The 24,078-nt window shown below is 49.1% G+C and overlaps 3 protein-coding genes across 3 annotated transcripts in view; 2 read left to right on the top strand and 1 right to left on the bottom strand.

The window, feature by feature from the left end:
* Positions 1–12,111, bottom strand: MED19 (mediator complex subunit 19). The gene is made up of 5 exons (XM_004620397.2): positions 11,867–12,111; positions 1,941–2,197; positions 1,683–1,782; positions 819–913; positions 1–697 (listed from the first exon to the last, which is right to left on the bottom strand). Exons 1-5 carry the CDS (start codon positions 12,081–12,083, stop codon positions 629–631), a joined length of 738 nt encoding a protein of 245 aa, XP_004620454.2. The 5' UTR covers positions 12,084–12,111; the 3' UTR covers positions 1–628.
* Positions 12,106–24,078, top strand: part of SELENOH (selenoprotein H) — a 16,679-nt gene continuing 4,706 nt past the window's right edge. Inside the window, exon 1 of the mRNA XM_004622801.2 lies at positions 12,106–12,111. The gene's annotated coding sequence lies outside the window, so the exon portion shown is untranslated. The remainder of the gene's footprint in view (positions 12,112–24,078) is intronic.
* Positions 12,476–24,078, top strand: part of TMX2 (thioredoxin related transmembrane protein 2) — a 13,782-nt gene continuing 2,179 nt past the window's right edge. The window contains exons 1-7 of the mRNA XM_055142612.1: positions 12,476–12,713; positions 21,885–21,945; positions 22,454–22,567; positions 22,976–23,052; positions 23,265–23,371; positions 23,677–23,742; positions 23,831–23,960. Of these exons, the coding sequence (XP_054998587.1) occupies positions 12,525–12,713; positions 21,885–21,945; positions 22,454–22,567; positions 22,976–23,052; positions 23,265–23,371; positions 23,677–23,742; positions 23,831–23,960 (744 nt within the window). The 5' untranslated portion in view covers positions 12,476–12,524. The remainder of the gene's footprint in view (positions 12,714–21,884; positions 21,946–22,453; positions 22,568–22,975; positions 23,053–23,264; positions 23,372–23,676; positions 23,743–23,830; positions 23,961–24,078) is intronic.

The raw sequence follows: 24,078 nt of genomic DNA on the forward strand, positions 1-24,078 counted from the left end.
TTTACCTTTACTTGCCAGAGGTTTATTTAAAAAAAGAATCACAGGCTTGACCAAGTAGCAACCTTGTTGAAATAATGTGATTGTAGGTACTTCTGTATGAACACCAAAGTAACCTAAAACAACCGAGCTCTGACTGGATCAACTCTTCATACGGTGCCTGAAAAATCATCCAGGTGCTTGGTTTTCATTATCACAGTCAAAGTTATGTGTTCTTGGTGGACAGGTTAATTAGCAGGCCCTGCCTTTTAGACCTACTTTTGGTAGGGTATTTTTTTGCCCACTAAGATGACATAAAGATGACCCAAATCCCTTCAGAACTTAGCATGCCTTGGCTTAAACCCTAACTCAGAAAGGCACTTACCTCTTAACAGGCAGTAACACTTCAGTCAGTTTGATAAATGCAAAAAAAAAAATCAGACAAATTGCACACAAAAGATCACTAGAAAGCTTCCTGGGAGAGGAAGAGGTCCATGAGGAAGCAGCCTGGGCTGAACCGTAGGGAAGCGCAGTCCTTCTGTGACACATTGATCCTAACTGTCCCGCTGTGGGGAGACGCCCAGAGCCTGGAGAGCAGTCTGTCAGCTGGTTCAGTGCTGCGGGCCGGTCCCGGGGCAGCCCAGGGATCCTCTTAGCGGAGGCTGCTGCTGCTGCTGGCTTGCGAGCTGCCCATGCCCGGGTGATCTGGACTGTGTCGATTCTGGGAAGACAGAGGAGAAGGGTGAGAGACAGCCAGGCAGCAGCCCTGGCCTTGCCTGGGTCTCCAGGGAAAGGAGCAGGCTTCAGAACAGGCGGAACATGGCCAACATGACAGCCTCTACCTTCTTTTTCTTCTTCTCTTTCTTCTTCCTTTTCCTTTCAGGATCCTCCTCTTTTTTCTTTTTCTTCTTCTTGTGATCTGAATCAGATGGTGTTTCTGTAGGAGATACAGAGCGTGTATCATCACCGCCAGACCTCAAAAGCACCCAAGGCTAGAGGCTGTGCAGTAGGCAGGGTGCCTGCCTTGCACCCTGACGACCTTGGTTCAAGGCCTGCCAGAAGTGATCCTTGAGCTGAGCCGGGGATGGCCCCTAAACCAAAAAAAAAACAACAACAAAAAAAACAGGGGCTGGAGAGATAGCACAGCGGGTAGGGCGTTTGCCTTGCACTCGGCCGACCCGGGTTCAAATCCCAGCATCCCATATGGTCCCCTGAGCATGGCCAGGGGTGATTCCTGAGTGCAGAGCCAGGAGTAACCCCTGTGCATCGCCAGGTGTGACCCAAAAAGAAAAAAAAAAAATCAAAACAAAAACCCAACAAAAACAACAAAAAACAACCCAACCCTACAGCAAGGAATTCAGCAGATTATAGGAAAACCCCTAGAGAAGAGCAATTTTTTCCCCTTCAAATAGAATATAGAGGGGTTGCTCCATCTCTGCCTCAAGTCCATACCTGAAGAAGACCCCAGTATATCAGCTTTTTTTGGGGGGAGGGCCTGGGAGACTGGCAGAAACTTCGCAGACTGTAACAGGAAGTGGGTAGATTGCTTGTCTTGCATGTGGCCTGCCCAGATGTAATCACTGACACCCCATGATTTCCTGAGCCTGGCCAGCAGTGATCCTCGAGGGCAGTCCGGGGTAAGCCCAGAGCAGCGCCACAAGTGGCCCAAAAGGAAACCGCCAGCCTCTGAATAGGCCATTTCTTACCTGGGGGGACAGGATCCTGGGTACGGCTCTGTTTGTTGTGCTTGTGCTTGTTCTTCTTCTTGGGAGGCTGAATATGCATCAGACGGCACTGCTCTGGCAACTGGAGGAACAAAGGAAGGTCCACATGAGTAGGGGGGGAGGAATCCCCCCATCCCCTCCCTCTGGTCTGCTCCACCACTTAGGAACAGACTTGAGCGGTAAAAGCACCTCTGCCTTTCAGGGCTCCCCACCCGCCCGCCCTCTTCCAGCGGGACTCACCGGACCAGTGTGGAGGCGGAAGCCAGCCAGCATGGTCCCCGTGATAGGGTTGAAAGAGCCGCCCAGAATAGGAGGCTTCTCGATGAGGGAGCGGAGGCTGCTGTTATCATGGGAACCAGGCAGATCAATCATCCCTGGCAGGTCAGGCAGGAAGTTACTTAGCTTCTCTTTCACCTTCTTTCCACAGAATTTGTTATAGGAATGCTCCAGGTTGTAGTGTGTGATCAGATTGGTGCTGCCGGTCAGCTCTGTGCTCCCTAGAGGACACACGAGAAAAGAACTGATATTATGCCTAAGAGGAGGGAATTTTTCTGAAGTCACTCAGAAGTTCGATCCCCTGGCATCCCACTGTCAGGAGCGATCCTGCGTGCAGAGCCAGGAGAGCCCCTGTGCATCGCCAGGTGTGGTCCAAAACCAACCAAACCCAAGTACTTGGGGAAAGTGAAGGACTCAATCTAAACTGTTTAAGTGGGAATCCTCCAATATATTTTGTGTATATGTGAAACAGCAAAGTACAGGGCAGGAGAGATTGTGGATAGGGTAGCTGCCTCGCATGTGGCTTACCCGGGTTGATCCTGGCACCCAGATGGCCCTCTAGCCCAGCCAGGAATAAATCCCGAGCACTGCCAGGTATTATTTATTACTCCTCCCCCCTCCCCAAATAATAGACACAATCTGATGCTATAGAATTGTAGATGGGAATGGAAAGAAGGGAAGAACAAATTCAAACAGCGCAGATATGAAAATGGCTAACCGTCAGACTAGCCCAACTAATGACCTATACAGTACTTAAGCTGTGCTCCCCACCTTTTGAGAGCTTTGCATAAAATGTACAAAGGAGAAACTACATGACGAGCATACTACTTCACAGCTAGGCTATAGCCACGCTAAGGGTCAAATATGAGTCTTGTTAGACACCCCCTTCTGCACACCCACCCCCTCAATTCTTGGTGCTGAGGATCTAACCTGGAGCCTCACCTTTTTCAATGTGCTCTATAGTTTCGATTTTGGTTTTTGTTTGGGGGGGCCACACCTGGTGATGCTTGGGTTACTCGTGGTTCTGCACTCAGAAATTATGAGCAGCAATGCTTGGAGGACCATGGGGGATGCCAGAGATCGAACCTGGGTCTGCTGTCTGCAAGGCAAGCACCCTACTCACTGTACTATCACTGGAGCCCAGTTTTTTTCTTTCCCTTAAATAGAAAAACTGTCTATGCAGAAAAAAAAAATTATTCTAGCAATTGCTACATAACACTATCATTGTTTTTATTTTTCCTCAACATCAACCATAATTCTTTATCTAGAAGAGATGCTTGGTTAGAAGCTGGGCAACTAGAATTCTGTGATTTGGGGGCAGGGAGCAGAGCTGGGTATTTGTGTCATTCAATCCAGCAGTGCCTGAAGGTCACTTCTGGTGGTATTTGGAGCCATGTGATACCAGGGACCATACTGGGCCTCCAGCAAAGCATACACCTGTCCCCGAATTCTCTCTGGCTCTTCAACTAGAACTCTAAAACTAACTGTCCTCTATGCTTCAGTTCCTTTTAATCTATGAAATCAAGTAATAGCGATGCTAAGCTACTTAAATGTGGTTTTCAGTTACATACAGAAAAAGTTATTTTTTAATATTTAAATGAATACTGAAAACGGGGCTGGAGTGATAGCACAGCGGGTAGGGCGTTTGCCTTGCGCACGGCCGACCCAGGTTTGAATCCCAGCATCCCATATGGTACCCTGAGCACCGCCAGGGGTGGTTCCTGAGTGCAGAGCCAGGAGTAACCCCTGTGCATCGCCAGGTGCGACCCAAAAAGCCAATAAATAAATAAATAAATAAATAAATAAATAAATAAATACTGAAAAGTGAGAAGTATACACACTTTCAAAGCATTATTGATATAAACAATAGTTCATAGCTGGGCCCAGAAAAAGAGCACAGCAGGTAGGGCACTAGTCTCGCATATGGCCAACCTGGGTTCACCCCTGGCACTCCATATTCCCCCAAGCCTGCCAGGGGTGATCCCTGACCACAGAGCCAGGAGTAAGCCCTGAGCACTGCTGGGTGTGGCCCAAACACCAAAAGAAAAAAAAAAAAAAGGCAGGGCTGACTTTTTTTTTTTTTTTTACAAATATATAAACTTAGGGCTGGAGCGATAGCACAGCGGGTAGGGCGTTTGCCTTGCATGCGGCTGACCCGGGTTCGATCCCCGGCATCCCATATGGTCCCCCAAGCTCTGCCAGGAGTAATTCCTGAGTGCAAAGCCAGGAGTAACCCCTGAGCATCACTGGGTGTGACCCAAAAAGCAAAAAAAAAAAAAAAAAAAAAATTACAAATATATAAACTTAGTAGGAATTTAATAAGGATCTATGGGCATGGGTGGCAAAATTTAGCCTACAGCTTCATCAGCAGTGACAGAGCAGCTTGTTCTAATCACCTGGGAAAGCTCAGGTTCTTAACTGTGAGCTCCTCGAGGGCAGAGATACTGTGTTGTTTATTCACCAATCACTGGTGGCCAGTACAGTGCACACACTTGGTACTCAAGAAATATTAGGGGCTGGAGTGATAGTGCACAGTGGGTCGAGCATTTGCCTTGCACACAGCCAGCCTGGATTCGATCCCCAGCATCCCATATGCATGCTCCCCTGAGCACCACCAGGAATGATTTCTGAGTATAAAGCCAGGAGCAACCCCTAAGCATCGCTGGGTGTGGCGTCCCCACCTCCCCCAAACACCCCAAACCAGTGCAATCTTATCTACCTCACTCATGCTGTATTTCAATCCATATTTCCAGATAATTTTAGAAGCAGTACTCCTAGTTCAAAATCTCAATACCAGTTATCCTCAGGAAAATGTTCAAGTTTCTCTGACGGGCATGCAGATGAATTAAGCAAATCTTGATGTTTAAATTAATCTTTAAAGTTTACTCAACCAACAGTTCCCCATGCAAAATTTCTGATCCTCCTGAAAGACATTAACATTTTCTGGGGTAGGTGGGGGCATATTCCTCTTCTTGTTTCCCCCTAGAAAATGTGTTTTAAGAAACTTTATTTTAAAATTTTTTAACAAAGCCCAGCTCAAGTGACAAAATTATTATTATTATTTTTTTTGGTTTTTGGGTCACACCCGGCAATGCACAGGGGTTACTCCTGGCTCTGCACTCAGGAGTTACCCCTGGCAGTGCTCAGGGGACCATATGGGATGCTGGGAATCGAACCTGGGTCGGCCACTTGCAAGGCAAACGCCCTACCCGCTGTGCTATTGCTCCAGCCCGACAAAATTATTTTTGTATCTTGTGTAACAATGCGTTTTGAAAACCATCATGCAGTTCTTAACAGTTTCTGTATGTAAGGCCTGTGACCACAATGTAATGAAGGTTGGCTGACAAGAAATATGGTCAGGGACTGGAGCGATAGCATAGCGGGGAGGGCGTTTGCCTTGCATGTGGCTAACCTGGATTTGATTCCCAGTATCCCATATAGTCCCCTGAGCACCGCCAGGAGTAATTCCTGAGTGCAGAGCCAGGAGTAACCCCTGTACCCCTGTGCATCGCCCGGTGTGACCCAAAAAGCAAAAAGAAAAAAAAAAAAAAAAAAAAAAAAAAGAAAGGAAATATAGTCATTACTTCATCTTTAAACCACACATCTGAGTATAAGTGAAACAAGCTCCTTAAAAGCAAGAGAGGCTGGGGGTGGACAGGCTGGAGCAATAGCACAGCGGTTAGGGTGTTTGCCTTGCATGTGGTCGACTCGGGTTCAATTCCCAGCACCCCATATGGTCCTCCGAGCACCGCCAGGAGTAATCCCTGAGCACTGCTGGGTGTGACCCCAAAAAATCGAGAAGTAAAAAAGGCAAGAACCAGGGCCTGAGAGGCAGCACAGAGGTTACGGGTGTGCCGTGCATGCAGCTGCTCCAGGCTCAGGCTCAACCCCTGAACACTGTGTATGTGACCCAAACCCCAGCCCCTCACCCCCGAAATAAAGCAAGATCAGGCCGCCCGCCTCCCACAGCTGCTCCTCTGATTCCGGACTAAACCTCCCAGGAGATACATGCCAGGCCCCGAGGCTACAAACTCCAAAGCCCCCTCGGGAGCTGGGTGGGCAGCGCACCTACACCCCATCACTGCAGCCACGCCAAGGGGCCAAGGGGTCAACTCCACCGCTTCGTGAACATTCTCTGCAGTGACACCAATTTGCAAACAATTCCAGATAGCCGGGTACCCAGGCCTAGAACTCTGGTGCTTTCCAGAGTTGGGGTGCGCAGTCTCCTCGTCAATCCCTCATACTTCTGGAAGCCTCGGCATCCATGCTCACTTCCCACAGCCGCTACCATCTTGGCCGTGACGCCTCCTAGAGCAACAAACAGCTCAACAAATTCTTAGATAAGGACTAACAACCCTGCAATCAGATATGACAACTGTCACAGAAATGGATTTTTAACCTGTTGATTTTGTATTGAAGACTTACTATCTAATCAATTTTAATTCTAGAGTTGTATCAACAGTTTTATGCCATTTTTCTACATTAAAATGAATTTTAAAATAATTAAATAAAGCAAGATCAGGCTAATCTTTCATCCCTTCCCCCACCCTGCAGCATTTACCCAGAACAGAAATTCATTATCTGTCAACTGAGTGATTTAAATAGGTACAATCAGTATAAGTATAGATAAAAAAACTTCTGGTGACATCAATCACTAATGGAAAGCTGCAGTGTTGTCAACTATACAATAAGGATAATATTCCTGATATTGATATTGGGGTCAATATCAGACAGCAGCAGGGCGCTTGCCTCACATGTGGCTGGTTGGATTCAACCCCACATGGCCCCCCCAGCCCTACCTGAGTACAGAGCCAGAGTAAGCCCTGAGCATCACCAGGTGTGGTCCAAAACCAAAAATGTCAATAAAAACTAAAGATTTTTTTTTTCTTTTTGGGTCACACCCGGCAATGCACAGGGGTCACTCCTGGCTCTGCACTGAGAAATTACCCCTGCCGGTGCTTAGGGGACCATATGGGATGCTGGGAATCGAACCTGGGTCGGCCACGTGCAAGGCAAACGCGCTACTCACTGTGCTATCACTCCAGCCCTAAACTATCTAAGGATTAAAATCCTATTACTATAGGTTTTTTTTTTTTTTTTTTTTTTTTTTTTTTTTTTTGCTTTTTGGGTCACACCCAGCGATGCTCAGGGGTTACTCCTGGCTTTGCACTCAGGAATTACTCCTGGCAGTGCTTGGGGGACCATATGGGATGCCAGGGATCAAATCCGGGTCGGCCGCGTGCAAGGCAAACGCCCTACCCGATGTGCTATCGCTCCGGCCCCTACTATAGGTTTTCTTATGGGGGGGTAGGGTGCGGTGACAACTGACAGGGCTCAGGGGACTCTGCAGTGACAAAGGCTGAACCTATTCGGGACTCTGGCATGTAAATACATCCTGTAGTCTTTTGAGCTTATCCTCTGACACCTAAATTCTATAATGTACATAAATGCACTGTGAACTTCCAATATAATAATGAATATACCAATCTATAATGCACATAATACACACACACACACACACACATATACACATATATGTATTATTTCCCTCAATTTGATGTAGCAGCAGGACTTGATGAAAGGCATCTTGAAGACTCAACATGTCCAAAGTGACACACTACAAGTTATGTTTATCTTTGTGTGTGTGTGTGTGTGTGTGTGTGTGTGGTGTGTGTATGTGGTGGGTGGGGCCTCATACGTGTCAAACCTGTGCTTTATTGGGCTGGAGTGATAGCACAGCAGATAGGGCGTTTGCCTGTATGAAGCTGACCCGGGTTCGATTCCCAGCACCTCATCTAGTCCCCTGAGTACTACCAGGAGTGATTGTGAGTACAGAACTAGGAGTAACCCCCCGAGTATCGCTGGGTGTGACCCTAAAAGTCAAAAACCAACCAACCAAAAAACCCTGTGCTTTACTGCTGAGCCATATTGCCATCCTGCTAATGACTCTTGATTTCACCTCCACAAACTTTCAGCCCAGCCTTAGTATTACTTAGTATTCCCACCCACCAATTACTCAAGGCACGGGTCCGCAAGTCATCTTTCTTTCCTGTCTTCCTTGGGGTGACACAAATCCCTCCTGACGGCCAGTTCTCCCACTAATCTCTTGCGTTCACTCACTGCTTTTCTCCGCTATAATCTACTTTAAAGCATTTCTATTTATTTTTCATCTTTTAAACTTAGTCACCCTGAAGAGACAAAGTTATTCATGATTGGGTTTCAGGCACAGAACATTTCAACACCAATCCCTTCAGTGTCTACTTTCCTCAGGCAAGGCGTTTCTTTGCTGGACTTCTAAATATGAGAATGTGCCCTCTTTCCATTTCTTTTTAAAAAAGAAAAAAAATGGGGGGGCTGGAGCAATAGCACAGCATGTAGGGCGTTCGCCTTACACGTGGCTGACTGGGGTTCGATTCCCAGCATCCCATATGGTCCCCTGAGCACCGTCAGGGGTAATTCCTGAGTACAGAGCCAGGAGTAGCCCCTGTGCATCGCTGGGTGTGACCCAAAAAGCAAAAAAAAACCAAAAAACAAAAAAACAAACAAAAAACCAAAAAAAAAACCCCAAAACCAAAACAAAACACGTTGTTGGGGTCACATTGGCAGTACTCAGGGTTACTGGGGCCATATTTGGTGGGATTCAGGGATCATGTGGTACTAGGGGTTGAACCCAGAGTCACATACCGGTTCCCTCTACTATCTCTATTTTTTGGGGAGGGTTGGGAAAATGGGTTGCCCCTGTAATGCTCAAGGGTCACTCCTGGCATTGCTCAGGGCACCGTATGGATTAAGGGTCAGCCTCACGCAAAGAAAGTACTTTAACCCTGGTGCTATCTCTCTGTCTGGCCATTTTCATTCTTTTTGTGTGGCTGGGCTATACCTGGTGGTGCTCAGAGCTTACTTCTGGGTCTGTGCTCAGGGATCACTCCTGGTAGGTTCGGGGGACCATATAGAGTGCCGGGAATCGAATCCAAGGTCAGCTATGTGCAAGGCAAGCACCTTATCTGCTGTACTATTCTTCCAGCCTGCCTTTTGTGTTCTTAATATGGTTGCTTGATTAGAATTAAGTGTCATATTACTCTTCTATGTTAAGATAGCTTGCCCCAGCAGGTAAGGTGTTTGCCTTGTACGCTGCCGACCCAGGTTTGATTCCCAGCATCCCATATGGTCCCCTGAGCACTGCCAGGAGTAATTCCTGAGTTGCAAGAGCCAGGAGTAACCCCTGTGCATTGCTGGGTGTGACCCCAAAAGGAAAAAAATAAAATGATGGCTTGCCCTGGGGCCAGGGAGATAGCCGAGAGGCAGCAGTGCAAGTTTGCATGCTAGAGTTCTGGGATTTTATTATTTTTTTTCTGCGGGCTGGGGGGAGTGACACCCAGCAGTGCTTAGGCGGTACTCCAAGCTCTACTCTCAGGGATCACTCCCGGTGGGCTCAGAGGAGCATAATGGGTGCTGATGATCAAACCCGGGTCCACTGCGTGTAAGGCATATGCCCTACCTGCTGTACTGTTGCTTGAGCCCCAGAGTTCTGGGTTTGATCCCTTGTACTTCCTTCTCCATCCCCTGAGAAACAGGAAAGCTCTTTCTGAACACGAAGCCAGAAGGAGCCCAAAACAAAACCAAAAAGAAATAAAAAGGCTTCCTGGGCTTACACCTAACATCTAAATGCTTTATAAACCCCCCTGTCTATTCCTTCGATCTTCATCTCCAATCATCATTCAGATCATGGAGTTTAACCAGATTTCTTTTTTGGTGGGGGTGCACACCCAGCGATGCACAGGGGTTACTCCTGGCTCATGCACTCAGGAATTACTCCTGGCAATGCTCAGGGGACCATATGGGATGCTGAGAATTGAACGCGGTTGGCCGAGTACAAGGCAAACGCCCTACCCGCTGTGCTATCGCTCCAGCCCCAAACCAGACTTCTGTTCCTCAAATATTCCAAGACTTTTTCTCAAATCACAGTCTTCTGTTTTTTTTTTGGGGGGGGCACACCCAGCAATGCACAGGGGTTACTCCTGGCTCTGCACTCAGGAATTACTCCTGGCGGTGCTCAGGGGACCATATGGGATACTGGGAATCGAACCCACGTCAATGCATGCAAGGTAAATGACTTACACGCTGTACTATGGCTCCAGCCACCAAAACACAGCTTCTTATTTATTTATTTTATCTAGAATTATTATTCCCTCTCATAGAGCCAGGACTAGCTTTTATTTTTACTCAGTGTGGTCTACTGGGCAGAACTCAAAAGTCTGAGGCACACGCTTTTTCTTTTTGGGTCACACCTGGCAATGTACAGGGGTTACTCCTTGCTCTGCACTCAGGAATCACCCCTGGCAGTGCTCAGAGGACCATATGGGAACCCGGGTCGGCTGTGTGCAAGGCAAACGCCCTACCTGCTGTACTATTGCTCAGCATTTGAGGCACATGCTTAGCATGTGGGAAGCAGAGTTTGATCCCCAGCACCAGTGGAAGTAACCAAGAGCACCGTCCCTGGAGTAGCCCCTGTACACTGCAGTATGTGGCCTCAAAATAAAATGAAGCAAAAAGGAAAAAATGTGGCCTACTCAAGAATTCACATATCAGCAAAAGTAATTCTTATTTACAAAAAGCCCTTCTGTTCTTTATCATGTTTTCCCTTGCAGCACTAACCACTATTTGATACTATCTTGTTTAAGATTTCAACAGAGAAGAGAGAATACTGGAGAGATAATACTGTGGGTGGGGCACTTGCAAGTACTTAGCAGATTGAGTTTGATCCTAGCATCCCATATGGTCCCCCATCACTACTAGGAGTGATCCCTGAGCAGTCTGGAGCCCTAAACAAAATAATCTCAAGGAAGGTATTGTCTTTTCATAGCTGTAGCTTCAGTTTTTGTTACTGTATTGTGACACCTGGAGTTCAGGTGTCACATCCGCCAGGAGTAGCCATCCAATGGTGAGAGATCTCTGCCTACAGTGTGCAAAATCATGCTATGCCACTAACAGAACCTAGTCACTTTGCAAGCAACCATGCCCTCCTGCCCACTGAGCCATTTCCCCAAGTTCCTGTTATCAACTTTTATTTTTAATTTATTTGTTTTTACTATCAACTTTTTTTTTCTTTTTGGGTCACAGCGGTGATGCACAGGGGTTATTCCTGGCTTTGCATTCAGGAATTACTCCTTGCGGTGCTCTGGGGACCATATGGGATGCTGGGAATCGAACCCGGGTTGGCCGTGTGCAAGGCAAACGCCCTACCGGCTGTGCTATCGCTCCAGCCCCACTATCAACTTTTAAAGCAAAGCTTGTTTATTCATACTGCTCAGTAAAAAAAACAAACTTTTTTTTCTTGGAATGAAAGAATTTGCTTTAATTCTAAAAACTTCTTCGAAAACATAACGAGGCAGTGGCCCCGAGAAGGGAGGGAACATGTTTCAAACCAACTGCAAGTTTATGGTACATTAGAAACTAAACCTTAAGCTCAAGGGGGTGTTCAAACAGGACTCACAAGTTCCAAATTCAAAATATGAAATTACAAACCCTAAATGTCGGGCTGCGGCCAGATCTGGCCTGAGAGATGGTCATGAATACTAAGGTGCATCCGCATCCTCAATCCATCCTCCACAAACTCGTCATCCCTTTGTTTTGTTTGGGGGCCACACCTGACAGCGCTCAGAGCTTAGTCCTGACTCTGCACTCAGGGATCACTCCTGGAGGGGGCCGGCGAACCAACTAGGCCCTTCCAGTCCTCCCTTTGGCTGCGATTCTTCAGAATTCTTCGAACTCTAGGGTCCCAGCACGCGTTGCCTAGGTTACCCCGCACTTCCTAAGTGGAACTTAGAGCCACGCCCATTACCTCCTCGCTCGGATCCGATTGGCCGGCTTTAGCCAGGCCTAGGACTCACCTGGCAGCTCCCGCATTAGGTAGAAGGGACCACCGCCCGACGCGGACTTGTCGGCGCCAGGAGGGGCCGTGGTCGCAGTGGGGGGCGGGGCTGTGGCGGGTCCTCCTCCCGGAGGGGGGGGTGGCGGGGGCGGAGGTTTCCCAGATCCGAAGCCTAGTGAGGTTGGAGGCGGTGGTGGCTCAGCCTGAGTCCCGAACAGCGCCGTAAAATTCTCCATCGTTCCCTCCGCCCCGCCGCGGTCCGCGTTGTCTGGCGTCGGTGGTTTTCATTGGACAGTCGTTTCACGGTGTACCGCCTTCTTCCTGCTACAGCCGCTTTTCATTGGACGCTTCTGGCCCCGCCCAGCGACTTCCGCAGCTACTTCCGTCGCTTTATGAGCGCGTTTAGGAAGTGCCCTCTAACCTTATTCAATCCTGTTCCCTCCGGCGGCTACAATCGCATAAGCCAATAAAACGTCTCAGGCGGAAAAAGCAACAGCTACACTGACCAATAAGATAAGAAATCCCTCGAACACTTGCCGCCGAGGCCAATGAGAGATCTGCTTCCGGGTTTAGAGGCGGGCCTTCGAGACAAGGCCCAATAGGAGGCTTTAAAGGCGAGAGGGCGGGACCAAGACTACCAACGCGGTAGATCGGCGGGTGCTGCGAGGGCCGGGAAGATGGCGGTTCTGGCACCTTTAATTGCTCTTGTGTATTCGGTGCCTCGGCTTTCGCGATGGCTGGCCCAACCGTACTTCCTCCTGTCAGCGCTGCTCTCTGCTTCCTTCCTCCTCGTGAGAAAGGTGCCCCCCCTCTGCAGCAGTCTCCCCACGCAACGCGAAGACGGCAACCCGTGTGACTTTGACTGGGTGAGCGACCCCCGCCCTAGGACCCCACAACCTTGAACCGTCCCTGACCCTGCGGTGGCCGCTGGGGAGCTCTGCGGGGTCCCCTCTTTGGGGGACACTTGCCATCGCGTGCGGACTTTCGGACCTAGCGTGTGCGGCTTGGACTGTCCCCGAGAGCATGAGCCCTTTACTGTATGTGAGATGGGCAGACTGCGGGGTGTTCTGCGTTCCAGCCCGGGCACTTGTGGCCCTTGACCCGGACCCTTTCCATCTCCTTGTCCATCCTCGCTGCTCCCCACCGTACACGTGCAGCGTTTTCCCTTGCTGCCGGTTCTCTGAAACCAGCGAGGTAGACGACCCAGGTACCGGAGCCCCTGAGAGGCGCCTTGTCCAAGGTCATGCAGCGGGTGACTGGAGTTTGACAGCACTCCTCTGGCCTTAGCACCCTCCCAGGGCTGTTCCTCACTGCCTCTCCCCCCACCCTTCCTGCCTTTCCTTATTGTGGGGGCCACACCCTGTAGAGCGGGGGGTGGGGATCCACTGGGGTTCAGGGCATCCAGCACTGGGACTCGCACGTGCAATGTAGTGCTCGATGACCTGAGCCGTATCCTGTCATTTCTTTCCCTTTCCTTTTTGTGTGTGTGTCGGGGCCACACGCGTCTGTGCTCAGGGCTGACTCCTGCTTTTGTGCTCGGGAATCACTCCTGGTGGGGGCTCGAGGAACCCGTCTATCGTGCCCAGGATTGAAACGAAGCAAATGCCCTCCCCACTGTATGATCTCTCCGCACCCTCCTGTCATTTCTTTTTCTTTTTCTTTTTTTTTTTTTTCGTTTTTGGGTCACACCCAGCGATGCTTAGCAACCGGTTACTCCTGGCTCTGCACTCAGGAATTACTCCTGGGAGTGCTGGGGGGACATATGGGATGCTGAGGATCGAACCCGGGTTGGCTGCATGCAAGGCAAATGCCCTACCCGCTGTACTAAGGCTCCGACCCCCCTCCTGGCAGTTCTTAACTCAATTAAAATATCCAGAGTCCAGACTGTGTGCCACTCTGGACCGTGCTTCTGCTGTGTATGTGTAGCTGTGTTCTGAGGAAGGTGGCTTGTGTGAATTTTTAATTTTTTCATCCCCCTAAATGAGCCTGGACCTTTACGAGAAACAGTTCCTTTTTCTTTATCCTTCAGTCTTTGTTGACTCACTTCATGCTCGCTCTGTCCTTTCCCTGCTGTTTAATTAACCTCATATGTAGCCATGCTATTTCAGAAGATCCTATTTTTAATCTGACATTCTATAAAACTTTAACCAAAATGGGATAGGATTAAGTGCATAACAGGAAGTCTCTTACTTATTCATTTACTTTTGGCTTGGGGGGACTCAGCTGCCCTTGCTTATTCCTGACTCTGCACTCAGGGAATCTTTTTATTTTTTTTTAAATTTTTATTAGTGAATCACCGTGAGGTACAGTTACAAGCTTACGAACTTTCATATTTGCATTTCATTTACATCCCTCCACCAGTGCCCATTCTCCTCCACCAATGTTCCCAGTATCCCTCCCACCACCCCCACCACCCCACCCTGCCTCTGCGGCAGGGCATTCCCTTTGTTCTCTCTCCTGTTGGATGTTGTACTTTGCAATAGAGGTATTGAGTGGCCTTCATGCTCGATCTGCAGTCTACTTTCGGCACACAGCTTCCAACCTGAGTGCGTCCTCCCAACATTCTCTACTAGGTGTTCCCTTCTCTATCTCGGCTGCCTTTTCCCCCAGCATGTGAGGCCAGTTTCCAAGCTGTGGGCCAGACCTCCTGGTTCTTAACACAGGGATGAATCTTGACAGGACTCTGGGGATCATTTTGGGTGGGACAACTAGGGTGTTTTTGTTTTTTCTTTCTGAGGGGGCACAGGTTGTGGTACACACATGGCAGTGCTCAGGCTTTACTCCCAGCTCTGCTCACAGGTTACTCCTGGTGGTCTCGGGAGACCATCTGGGGAGCGGGCGGTTGAACTTCCTGGGAGGCAAGCACCCTACCTGTGTTACTATTCCTCCGGCCCTAACAATAAGTATTTGTGTATAGGGGTGTTTCCTCATTTCTAAATGATTTAGGACTCATTATGAATGTTTCTTTGGGAAATTGTTTGTTTTACTCATTCTTGGGGTGGTTGGGAAATTAGGATTTTGAGGTTAGTAGTGTTAGCAATAACAGATAAACCTCAAAATTTTATTGGTTTCACAGCACTGTAGCACTGTCATCCCGTTCGTCGATTTGCTCGAGTGGGCGCCAGTAACGTCTCCATTGTGAGACTTATTGTTACTGTTTCTGGCATATCGAATACGGCATGGCTAGCCTGCCAGGCTCTGCTGTGTGGGTGGATACTCTCCGTAGCTTTGCCGGGCTCTCCGAGAGGGACAGAGGAGTCGAACCCAGGTCGGCCTTGTGTAAGGCAAACGCCCTACCCGCTGTGCTGTCGCTCCAGGGTTTCACAGCATAACCTTATTTTATTAAATGAAAGAATCAAACATTTTACTTCTCCTTTATATTTTATCTTTCAGAACAACCAAATAGTTGATAAGTGAAAGTTGATTTCTTAGTAGAACAAAAAATTGAGCTAATAAATACAAAAGGAATGATAAGATTCAAAAATCTTGGCTTGGAGTGATAGCACAGTGGATTGGGTGTTTGCCTTGCATGTGGCTAAACTGGGTTTGATCCCCAGCATCCCACAGGGTGTCCCAAGCACCGCCAGGAGTGATTCCTGAGTGCAGAGTTAGGAGTAAGTCCTGAACATTGCTGGGTGTGGCCCCCAAACAAAACAAATCTTTAGTGTTGGAGCTATAGTACAGTGGATTGGGTGTTTGCCTTTTATATGGGCGACCCCATGTTCCATCCCCACTACCCCATAATCCCAGAGTGTAGAGCGAGGAATAAGCCCTGTGCACAGACAGGTGTGACCCCCTGCCCCCCCAAAAAAATAGTTCTTTAGCAGTTCCCAGTGAAATAATAAACAAAGCATGTGCTGGAGAGATAGCTCAGTGTCAGGGGCACATGTCTAGCCCATTGAAGGTTTCGAGTTCAGTCCCCAGGTCTGTGTGAGTGCCTGCCCCCTTATGCCCCAGTACTGCCTGGTGTGGCCCAGGTGACACCTGGTCCAGGTTGCATTGCTAGGCAAAGTGTTGAACCATCAGACATGGTTGGATGAGAGTCACCCAGACTGGCTGCTTGGAAAGCCCGCCCCCCCCCAGCCCCAAGCCCGCCCAAATAAAAGGGAAAAACCCGCAGTGATCATCTAATGCTGAAATTATCAGAGGTTGATTATTTCCTTTGAGATGATGTAGTAGAGTACCTAGCACCATTCATGGTCTATTTATTAGGGGTTTTTGGACCACACAGGGCTCTTCCTGGCCTTTTGCTCAGGAGTGACCCCTGGCAGTGCTCAGGGGATCTTATTTGCTCCTGGGAAGTCTAATCCAAGTCCATGCATGCAAGGCAAGCTCTATTCTCTGGGCCAGAGAGAGAGTACAATGGGTAGGGTGCTTGCTTGCACACGGCCAACCTGGGTTTGATCCCCAGCGCTCTGTGTGTGGTTTCCCCGAGCCCAGGACTCTGAGCACAGAGCCGGGAATAAGGTCTGAGCACTGTTGGGTGTGGCCCCAAACAAACACCAAATAAAAAGTTGTTGCACTCTTTGGCCAGCTCTCGTGAGTTGTTTTTCACAAGAATTGGGATTCTTTTAATCAAACCTTGCATTTTCTTTTCCACTTCACATTCATTCCTAGATTACAAGAAATACAGGAGGCTGAGGAGCATCAGAACACATAGCATGAGGGGCTGGAGCAATAGCACAGTGGGTAGGGCGTTTGCCTTGCACGCGGCCGACCCGGGTTCAAATCCCAGCATCCCATATGGTCCCCTGAGCATGGCCAGGGGTAATTCCTGAGTGCAGAGCCAGGAGTAACCCCTGTGCATCGCCAGGTGTGACCCAAAAAGAAAAAAACAAAACACCAAAAACCACATAGCGTGAGTGTGCACGCGGCCAGATCTGCAAGGAGGGATGCGGACAGCACCAATGACTCAGCAGTCATTTGTGAAAGGCCGGGCTGAAAAGAAAAGGAAAGTGCCTTTTCTCTTGTTAGTTTTTGTGTTTTGGCCAGGTGCTGCAGTACTCAGGAGCTACTCGCAGCTCTGTGTTGGGGGGGTCACTCCTGGTGGTACCTGGGACCGTGTAGCGTCAGGGATCTCCTGTGCTCTAAGCTTTGAGGTCTCTGGTCCCAGGAAGAGTCTTGGCATGAGACCCTTGGAATGACAGATTACAGATAAGTGAAAGACAAGCGTTAATCAACATGAATGCCTTAGGTATACATAGCAGGGACCCAGGGGATAATGAGTGACTTGAAGAGGTGACTTAAAACTCAGGCTTATAGCATATTCAACAAGGATCGATTATGTTTGTTCATTTTTTTTGTTTTGTTTTTTGGGTCACACCCAGCGATGCACAGGGGTTACTCCTGGCTCTTCACTCAGGAATTATCCCTGGCGGTGCTCAGGGGACCATATGGGATGCTGGGATTAGAACCCGGGTCACCTGTGCAAGGCAAAGGCCCTACCCTACCCGCCCTACCCTACGCTGTGCTATCGCTCTAGCCCCTCATTTGTTTGTTTGTTTGGGGTCACACCCAGCGGTGCTCAGAGGTTCCTCCTGGCTCTGACTGCACAAAGGAATCACTCCATAGGAGTCACTGGGGATCGAACCCAGGTCAGCCCCGTTGCAAGGCTAGCGCCCTTCCTGTTGTGCTGTCCTTTGGCCCAAGAAGGATAGATTTATGGATAAGCAAGGGTGGAAGAGAGTGATTTGGGTTGGAGAACTAGTCCAGGGGTGATAGAATTTGCTGTGCACGGGAGGGAGGGGGGGGAGGTATACTGTGATTCTTGGTGGTGGAATATGTGCACTGGTGAAGGGATGGGAGTTCGAGCATTGTATAACTGAAACTTAAACCTGAAAGCTTTGTAACTTTCCACATGGTGATTCAATAAAAGAATAAATTAAAAAAAAAAAAGAATTTGCTGTGCACAGTTGGCCAGCCCTGGCACCAGCCCTGCCAGGAGTGACCCCTGAGCCCAGAGCCCTGAGCACCAACAGCTGTGGCCCAAAAACCAGGAAAAAAAAAAAAAGAGCGAGAGAGAATGCCGTTTTATTTTTTCAAGGGTATCAAACTTGCAAGGCAAACTGAAGATTAAGGCTGGTTTGCTCTGTAGATTTGTGTAATGCTCTCTCTCCAGGGCAGAGGTTCTAAAGTTAGTACTTTTGATAACTTTCATGCTTCCTGGTAAAGAGGGTTGGAGGAACACCTTTTAAATAAGTCAGGCTTTCATAGAGGGCGGGTAGGGAACTTTCCTTGTTTTGTTCTGGGGCCGTACCCAGCAGTGCTTAGGGTCCCAGCTCTCATGAATTGCTCAGGGATCACTCCTGGGGGTGCTGAGGGACCATGTGTGGTGCTTGGGATTGAACCCAGGTTGGCTGTGTGCGAGGCAGGTACCCTTCCTGCCATGGACTCTTTGGCCCCAGCTTTATATGCTTGTCAAGCCCAGAGAATCCCCAAATCAAGGTGGCATATTTTATTTATTAAAAAAATTTTTTTTTGGCTTTTTGGGTCACATCTGGCATTGCTCAGGAGTTATGCCTGACTCTGCACTTAGGAATTACTCCTTGTGGTGCTCAGGGGACCATATGGGATGCAGGAGATCAAATCTGGGTTGGCCACATGCAAAGCAAATGCCCTACCTGCTATACTATTGCTAAGGCCCCAAAGTGGCATTTTTTTTTTCTTTTTGGGTCACACCTGACAATGCACAGGGGTTATTCCTGCCTCATGCCCTCAGGAATTACTCCTGGCGGTGCTTGGGGGACCATTTGGGATGCTGGGAATCGAACCCAGGTTGGCCGCGTGCAGGGCAAAGGCCCTACCTGCTGTGCTATCGATCCAGCCCCACACAGTGGCATGTTAAAAAAAAAAAAAGACTTTTTAAATTGATATTCTGTGGTTTACAATACTATTACTGATTTCTTGTGCACATAAGTCTAATACCAACCATACCATACAACTACTGATTACTTGTGCACATGATTCCAATACTCACCTCTCTCTAAAGGACCCCAACATCCCTCACTCTGAAGCCCTCCACACCCCCTGCAATCTCCATCCACAGCTCAGTCACACGGACCTGTTCTCCCATTATATTGCCTTTGAACCTCAGGGTGGCGTACTTGAATGTAACACAGTCTGTGGCCCTGCAGTATCCTCTCTACTTTCATATATATTTAAAAATTTGGGGCTGGAGCAATAGCACAGCGGGTAGTGTGTTTGCCTTGCACTCGGCCGACCTGGGTTTGATTCCCACATCCCATATGGTCCCCTGAGCACCGCCAGGGGTAATTCCTGAGTGCAGAGCCAGGAGTAACCCCTGTGCATCGCCGGGTGTGACCCAAAAAGAAAAAAAAAATTTACATAATAGGGGCTGGTGAGATTGGCAGGGAGGATGTTTGTCTTGCAGCCAAACCCCTCCTCTAAAAAACCCCCCAAAACTTAATAAAAACCTTAAGAACATTGAACAAACACACCAACCCGGGGTTTCTGTTTCATATAGTCTTGAATCTAGTCTCAAATTTTTGTATGGCTGTAAAGTCACCCTGGCATTGTCTAGTCAGCTGATGAGGAACCAGCTGGAAGGCCAGGGTACAAGCTTTCTTAACGGCTTGGGCACGGAAGTTGCATTTTCTGTTCATACTCATCCAGGAGTACTGGTCACACAGTTTGTAGATACAAGGGGACGGTGAATCTGCAGGATGCCCGGAGGAAGACGGTGTGACATAAACAAATCCAGTCTTGAAATAGACACCCCTTCATTCTCTTTATCACTGGAGAATGTTCCTCTTACTCCTGTCTTTGATTTCCTGATAGACTGTAGTTAATTTTTTTTTTCTTTTTGGGTCACACCTGGCAATGCAGAGGGGTTACCTCCTGGCTTTGCACTCTGGAGTTACTCCTGGCGGTGCTCGGGACCATATGGGATGCTGGGAATCGAACCTGGGTCGGCCGCGTGCAAGGCAAATGCCCTACCCGCTGTGCTATTGATCCAGCCTCAGACTGTAGTTAATTTTTTAAAGCATCTTTTGGGGCAGGAGAGATAATATAGTTTGGTGGGGCACTTGCCTTGCATGTAGCTGACTTGGGTTGATCCCTGGTACCCCATATGGTCCCCCAAGTACTGTCAGGAGTATTCCTAAGCATCCCTGGTGTGCCCCCCAAACCAAGAAAAAAAAAAAAGATGATTTTTCACATGAAGATAGCTCAAAGTGTTTAAGGGTCCATGCTGTAAATCTTACTTCATTGCTTGGTCCTGTTTGTGTTTTCTTTTGGTTTGCTTTGGGGCCACACCTGGCGATGCTCAGTGGTTACACCTGGCTCTGTGTGGAAGTCGATGTGGAGGTCTCGTTCTGTTCTTGGATCACTCCTGGCAGGGATCTGGGGGCCATAGGGGATGCTGAGGATCGAATCCGGGTCAGCTGTGTGCAAGGCAAGCGTGCAAGCTCTGGCCCTGGTTGGTTCTGTCTGAATAATTATTGGCTTCCCGTGTTACAAAACAGAGTGTGTGAACGGCGTCTCACTCCGAGAATAGCTGCTCTTCACTCAGGCTTTCTCTGGGCTGCTTTTATTGCATGCAGCTTGTACTCTTTATTAACAGGATTGTTTCTTTGTCACTTTATTATCTGTCTCACTTGCTCACATGGAGCTTATGTTCTAGAAGGAAAGAAAGAACTGTCAGACAACACTTCTTTGTAAAGGGCTCTGGAAGAGCCTTTGAGAGTTCTGTCTTCAGTTTTCAATATTGTGTTAGAGTACAGATTATTATTGTGATTGTTGGGATTTTCATTGTGATTATTGGGCCACAAGGACTAACTTAAGCAAAGCCGGACAAAAGGAACAATCCTTTATTGTATTAACAGGGAATGAATAAGAATGAATGAATGAATAAGAATGTTTCCCTTTGGAAAAGATTCATTTTACCTGGGTCATACCAAGTTGTGATGGCTTGACAGTTTAGTCGATATACTCCATATGGTTCTTTTATGCCTATTATCTCATCCTTATAGTAGCATTTTGAGCCAAAAAAAAGAGAGAAATGGTGGTGGGGGGGGGGGAAAGGAGGAGCTCTGGGCCAGGGTTGGGGGCCTTGAGCCCCTCTGTGGTATAGAGGCAAAGTATCTCTAACTATCTAAACCGCTAGATCCAACACTGTCATAGCATGGGACCCAAACTAAAACCGTAGCACTGTAGCACTGTCGACCAGTTGCTCATTGATTTGCTGGAGTGGGCACCAGTCTCCATTGTGAGACTTGTTACTGTTTTTGGCATATTGAATATGCCACCGGTAGCTTGCCAGGCTCTGCCATGCGGGTGGGATACTCTCGGTAGCTTGCCGGGCTCTTTGAGAGGGACGGAGGAATCGAACCCTCTGCCGTGTGAAAGGCAAACGCCCTACCTGCTGTGTTATTGCTCCAGTCCTAAAACAATGAAACTTAAAAAAGAAAAAGTCAAGGAGTCAGGTGGGGGTGGGGCAGGTCGGGCTGGAATACAGGTGTCTAGGGCAAGGGGTAGGTGATCGGAACAGGGCGTGGTGGGTGTGGAGATGGGTCATCATCTGGGTCTGAAAACCCATTGTAAATAGCCACACAGATGAAGGCGTCTAAATGAATGAAAAGACAAATTTTTAAAAATTCATTTTTTTTTTCTTTTTGGGTCACACCCGGCGATGCACAGGGATTACTCCTGGCTCTGCGCTCAGGAATCACCCCTGGCGGTGCTCAGGGGACCATATGGGACACTGGGAATTGAACCCAGGTCGGCCGCGTGCAAGGCAAACGCCATACCTGCTGTGCTTTTGATCCAGTCCCTAAAAAATGCATTTTGAAGTAGCTTTAAGTGGTTTGCTGTGGGCACCAGCCGCTTCCTGCCTGGGCAGAACCTTCACCTCCGCCTTCCAGCTGGTCTTCGCTGTCCCTTAGCTGCCTCTGGTTCTTTATTAGCTCCGTTCCCAGTTGAATGTTAGGTGGGTGGGTTTTAGTCCACGTTTTGCCCCCGAAGCCCCCAGCCACATCCTGGCTGTTGATAGCATTCCTGTCCCTTTGGTTCTGTTGCAGAGGGAAGTGGAGATCCTGATGTTTCTCAGTGCCATCGTCATGATGAAGAACCGCAGAGCCAGTAAGTTTGGCGGAACTCGGAGTCGAGCACGCTTACCTCACTCCCCTTCGCAGGCGCTTCCATTCACAGAGGAGAGGGCCGTTATTTAGAACTAAACTATGCCAAGCTGAATTTGATCTTGGATTGGGCGGGGGGTGGTGGTGTGTGTGTGTGAGTGTGTGTGTGCGCGCGCGTGCGCTCAGGGTTGACTCCTGATTCTGGGGGGAGGGGTGTGTGTGTGTCTGTGTGTGTGCCTGTGTGTGTGCGCACACGGGCTCAGGGCTGACTCCTGGCTCTGTGCACAGGGCTGGCTCCTGGTGGGTTCGAGGGCACCATGTGTGGTGTAGGGGGTCAAACCCAGGTCAGCCACATGCAAGGCAAGGGCCTTACCCGCTCACTATGACTCCAGCCCCTTGGTGGATTTCTGTGCTTGCGCCCTCTCTCCATTTCACAGTATCCAGGGAGAGGGATGGCTGAGTGGGTAAGCGCATGCAGCCCTGCCTGACCCGTCCACTCTTTGCGTTTTCAGTCACCGTGGATCAGCACATCGGCAATATCTTCATGTTCAGCAAAGTGGCCAACGCGATTCTTTTCTTCCGCCTGGACATTCGCATGGGCCTCCTTTATATCACCCTCTGCATTGGTAAGGAGGACGCAAGGTTGGGATGGGCGGGGTCAGATTCCAGTCCCAGACCCGTTTCTCTATACGCTTTAGTATCCTAAAACCAGTAACACTGGTGTGTGGCTCAGATGATAAAAATTTATAGAGAAAATGGAGAGGACGGTGTCTGAAGGGCATTTTTTTTTTTTTTTTTTGGGTCACACCCGGCGATGCACAGGGGTTACTCCTGGTTCTTCACTTAGGAATTACCCCTGGCGGTGCTCAGGGGACCATGGGGACCATATGGGATGCTGGGATTAGAACCCGGGTCGGCCGCGTGCAAGGCAAACTCCCTACCCGCTGTGCTATCGCTCCAGCCCCTGAAGGGCATTCTTTGGTGTCTTTGCCCGAGGCCTTGTGTGTTTCCTGTGGCATCTTTTCTGTGTTTAGTGTTCCTGATGACCTGCAAGCCCCCGCTGTATATGGGCCCGGAGTACATCAAGTACTTCAACGACAAAACAATTGATGTGAGTCCCTCGGGTGCCTTGCGGGAGATGGCAGAGCGGTGCTTTCTCCTCACACTCCCGGTTGCCAAGGAAGGTCTCGGGAGCTGGGGGCAAGAGAGGAGCTTCCCTTGTCCCAGTCAGCAGGAATGGTTTTCCCACGGCCCGGGGAGAGTCGGGGGAGGGAGGTGCTGTGTGAGTTGTCTCTCACTGTTCCTTCTAACTGTGTCTGGCAGGAAGAGCTGGAGCGGGACAAGAGGGTCACCTGGATTGTGGAGTTCTTTGCCAATTGGTCGAACGACTGCCAGTCATTTGCTCCCATCTACTCTGATCTCTCTCTCAAGTGAGTAGTGCCACGGGAGGGGCGATGACCATTGACCGTCACCTTCCTTTGCAATTTTTTTGTTTTGTTTTGGGGCCACTCCCAGCTTTGCTCAGCGCTTACTCCTGGCTCTACGGTGCCAGAGGTCAAGCCTGGGTCAGCCCCGTGCAAGACAGGTGCCCTGGCCACCATACTGTCGCATCTTTGTTTCTGACCTTCATTTTTGCCCGTAACCACAGGCATTCTCCCTCCCCCCCAGATATCTGGATTTCCACTTCACTCTAATCCTTTCTCTCTTTGACTGTGCTAATTGACATTATTTTCAGGTACAACTGCACAGGGCTAAACTTTGGGAAGGTGGATGTCGGCCGTTACACTGATGTTAGCAAGCGGTAAGCGCTCGGGCACAGGGGCTGCGCCGGGATGGCTCCAGGTGAGGCGCACACATTGTCTTCACACAGTGCTTCCCGCGTCTTGTAGGTACAAAGTGAGCACTTCACCTCTCACCAAGCAGCTACCTACCTTGATCCTGTTCCAGGGTGGTAAAGAGGTCATGCGGCGACCCCAGATTGACAAGAAAGGACGAGCAGTCTCTTGGACTTTCTCCGAGGTACATGAAAGACTGGAGTAGGGGCCGGGAGATAGGCGTAGAACAGGGGGTGGGCATTGGCGCTCGCCTGGGTGGGATTCCCAGCTCTGCCACTTACTCTGGCTTTCAGAATATGGAC

The sequence above is a fragment of the Sorex araneus genome, chromosome 6, assembly GCF_027595985.1.
Source record: "Sorex araneus isolate mSorAra2 chromosome 6, mSorAra2.pri, whole genome shotgun sequence".
Lineage (NCBI taxonomy): Eukaryota > Metazoa > Chordata > Mammalia > Eulipotyphla > Soricidae > Sorex > Sorex araneus.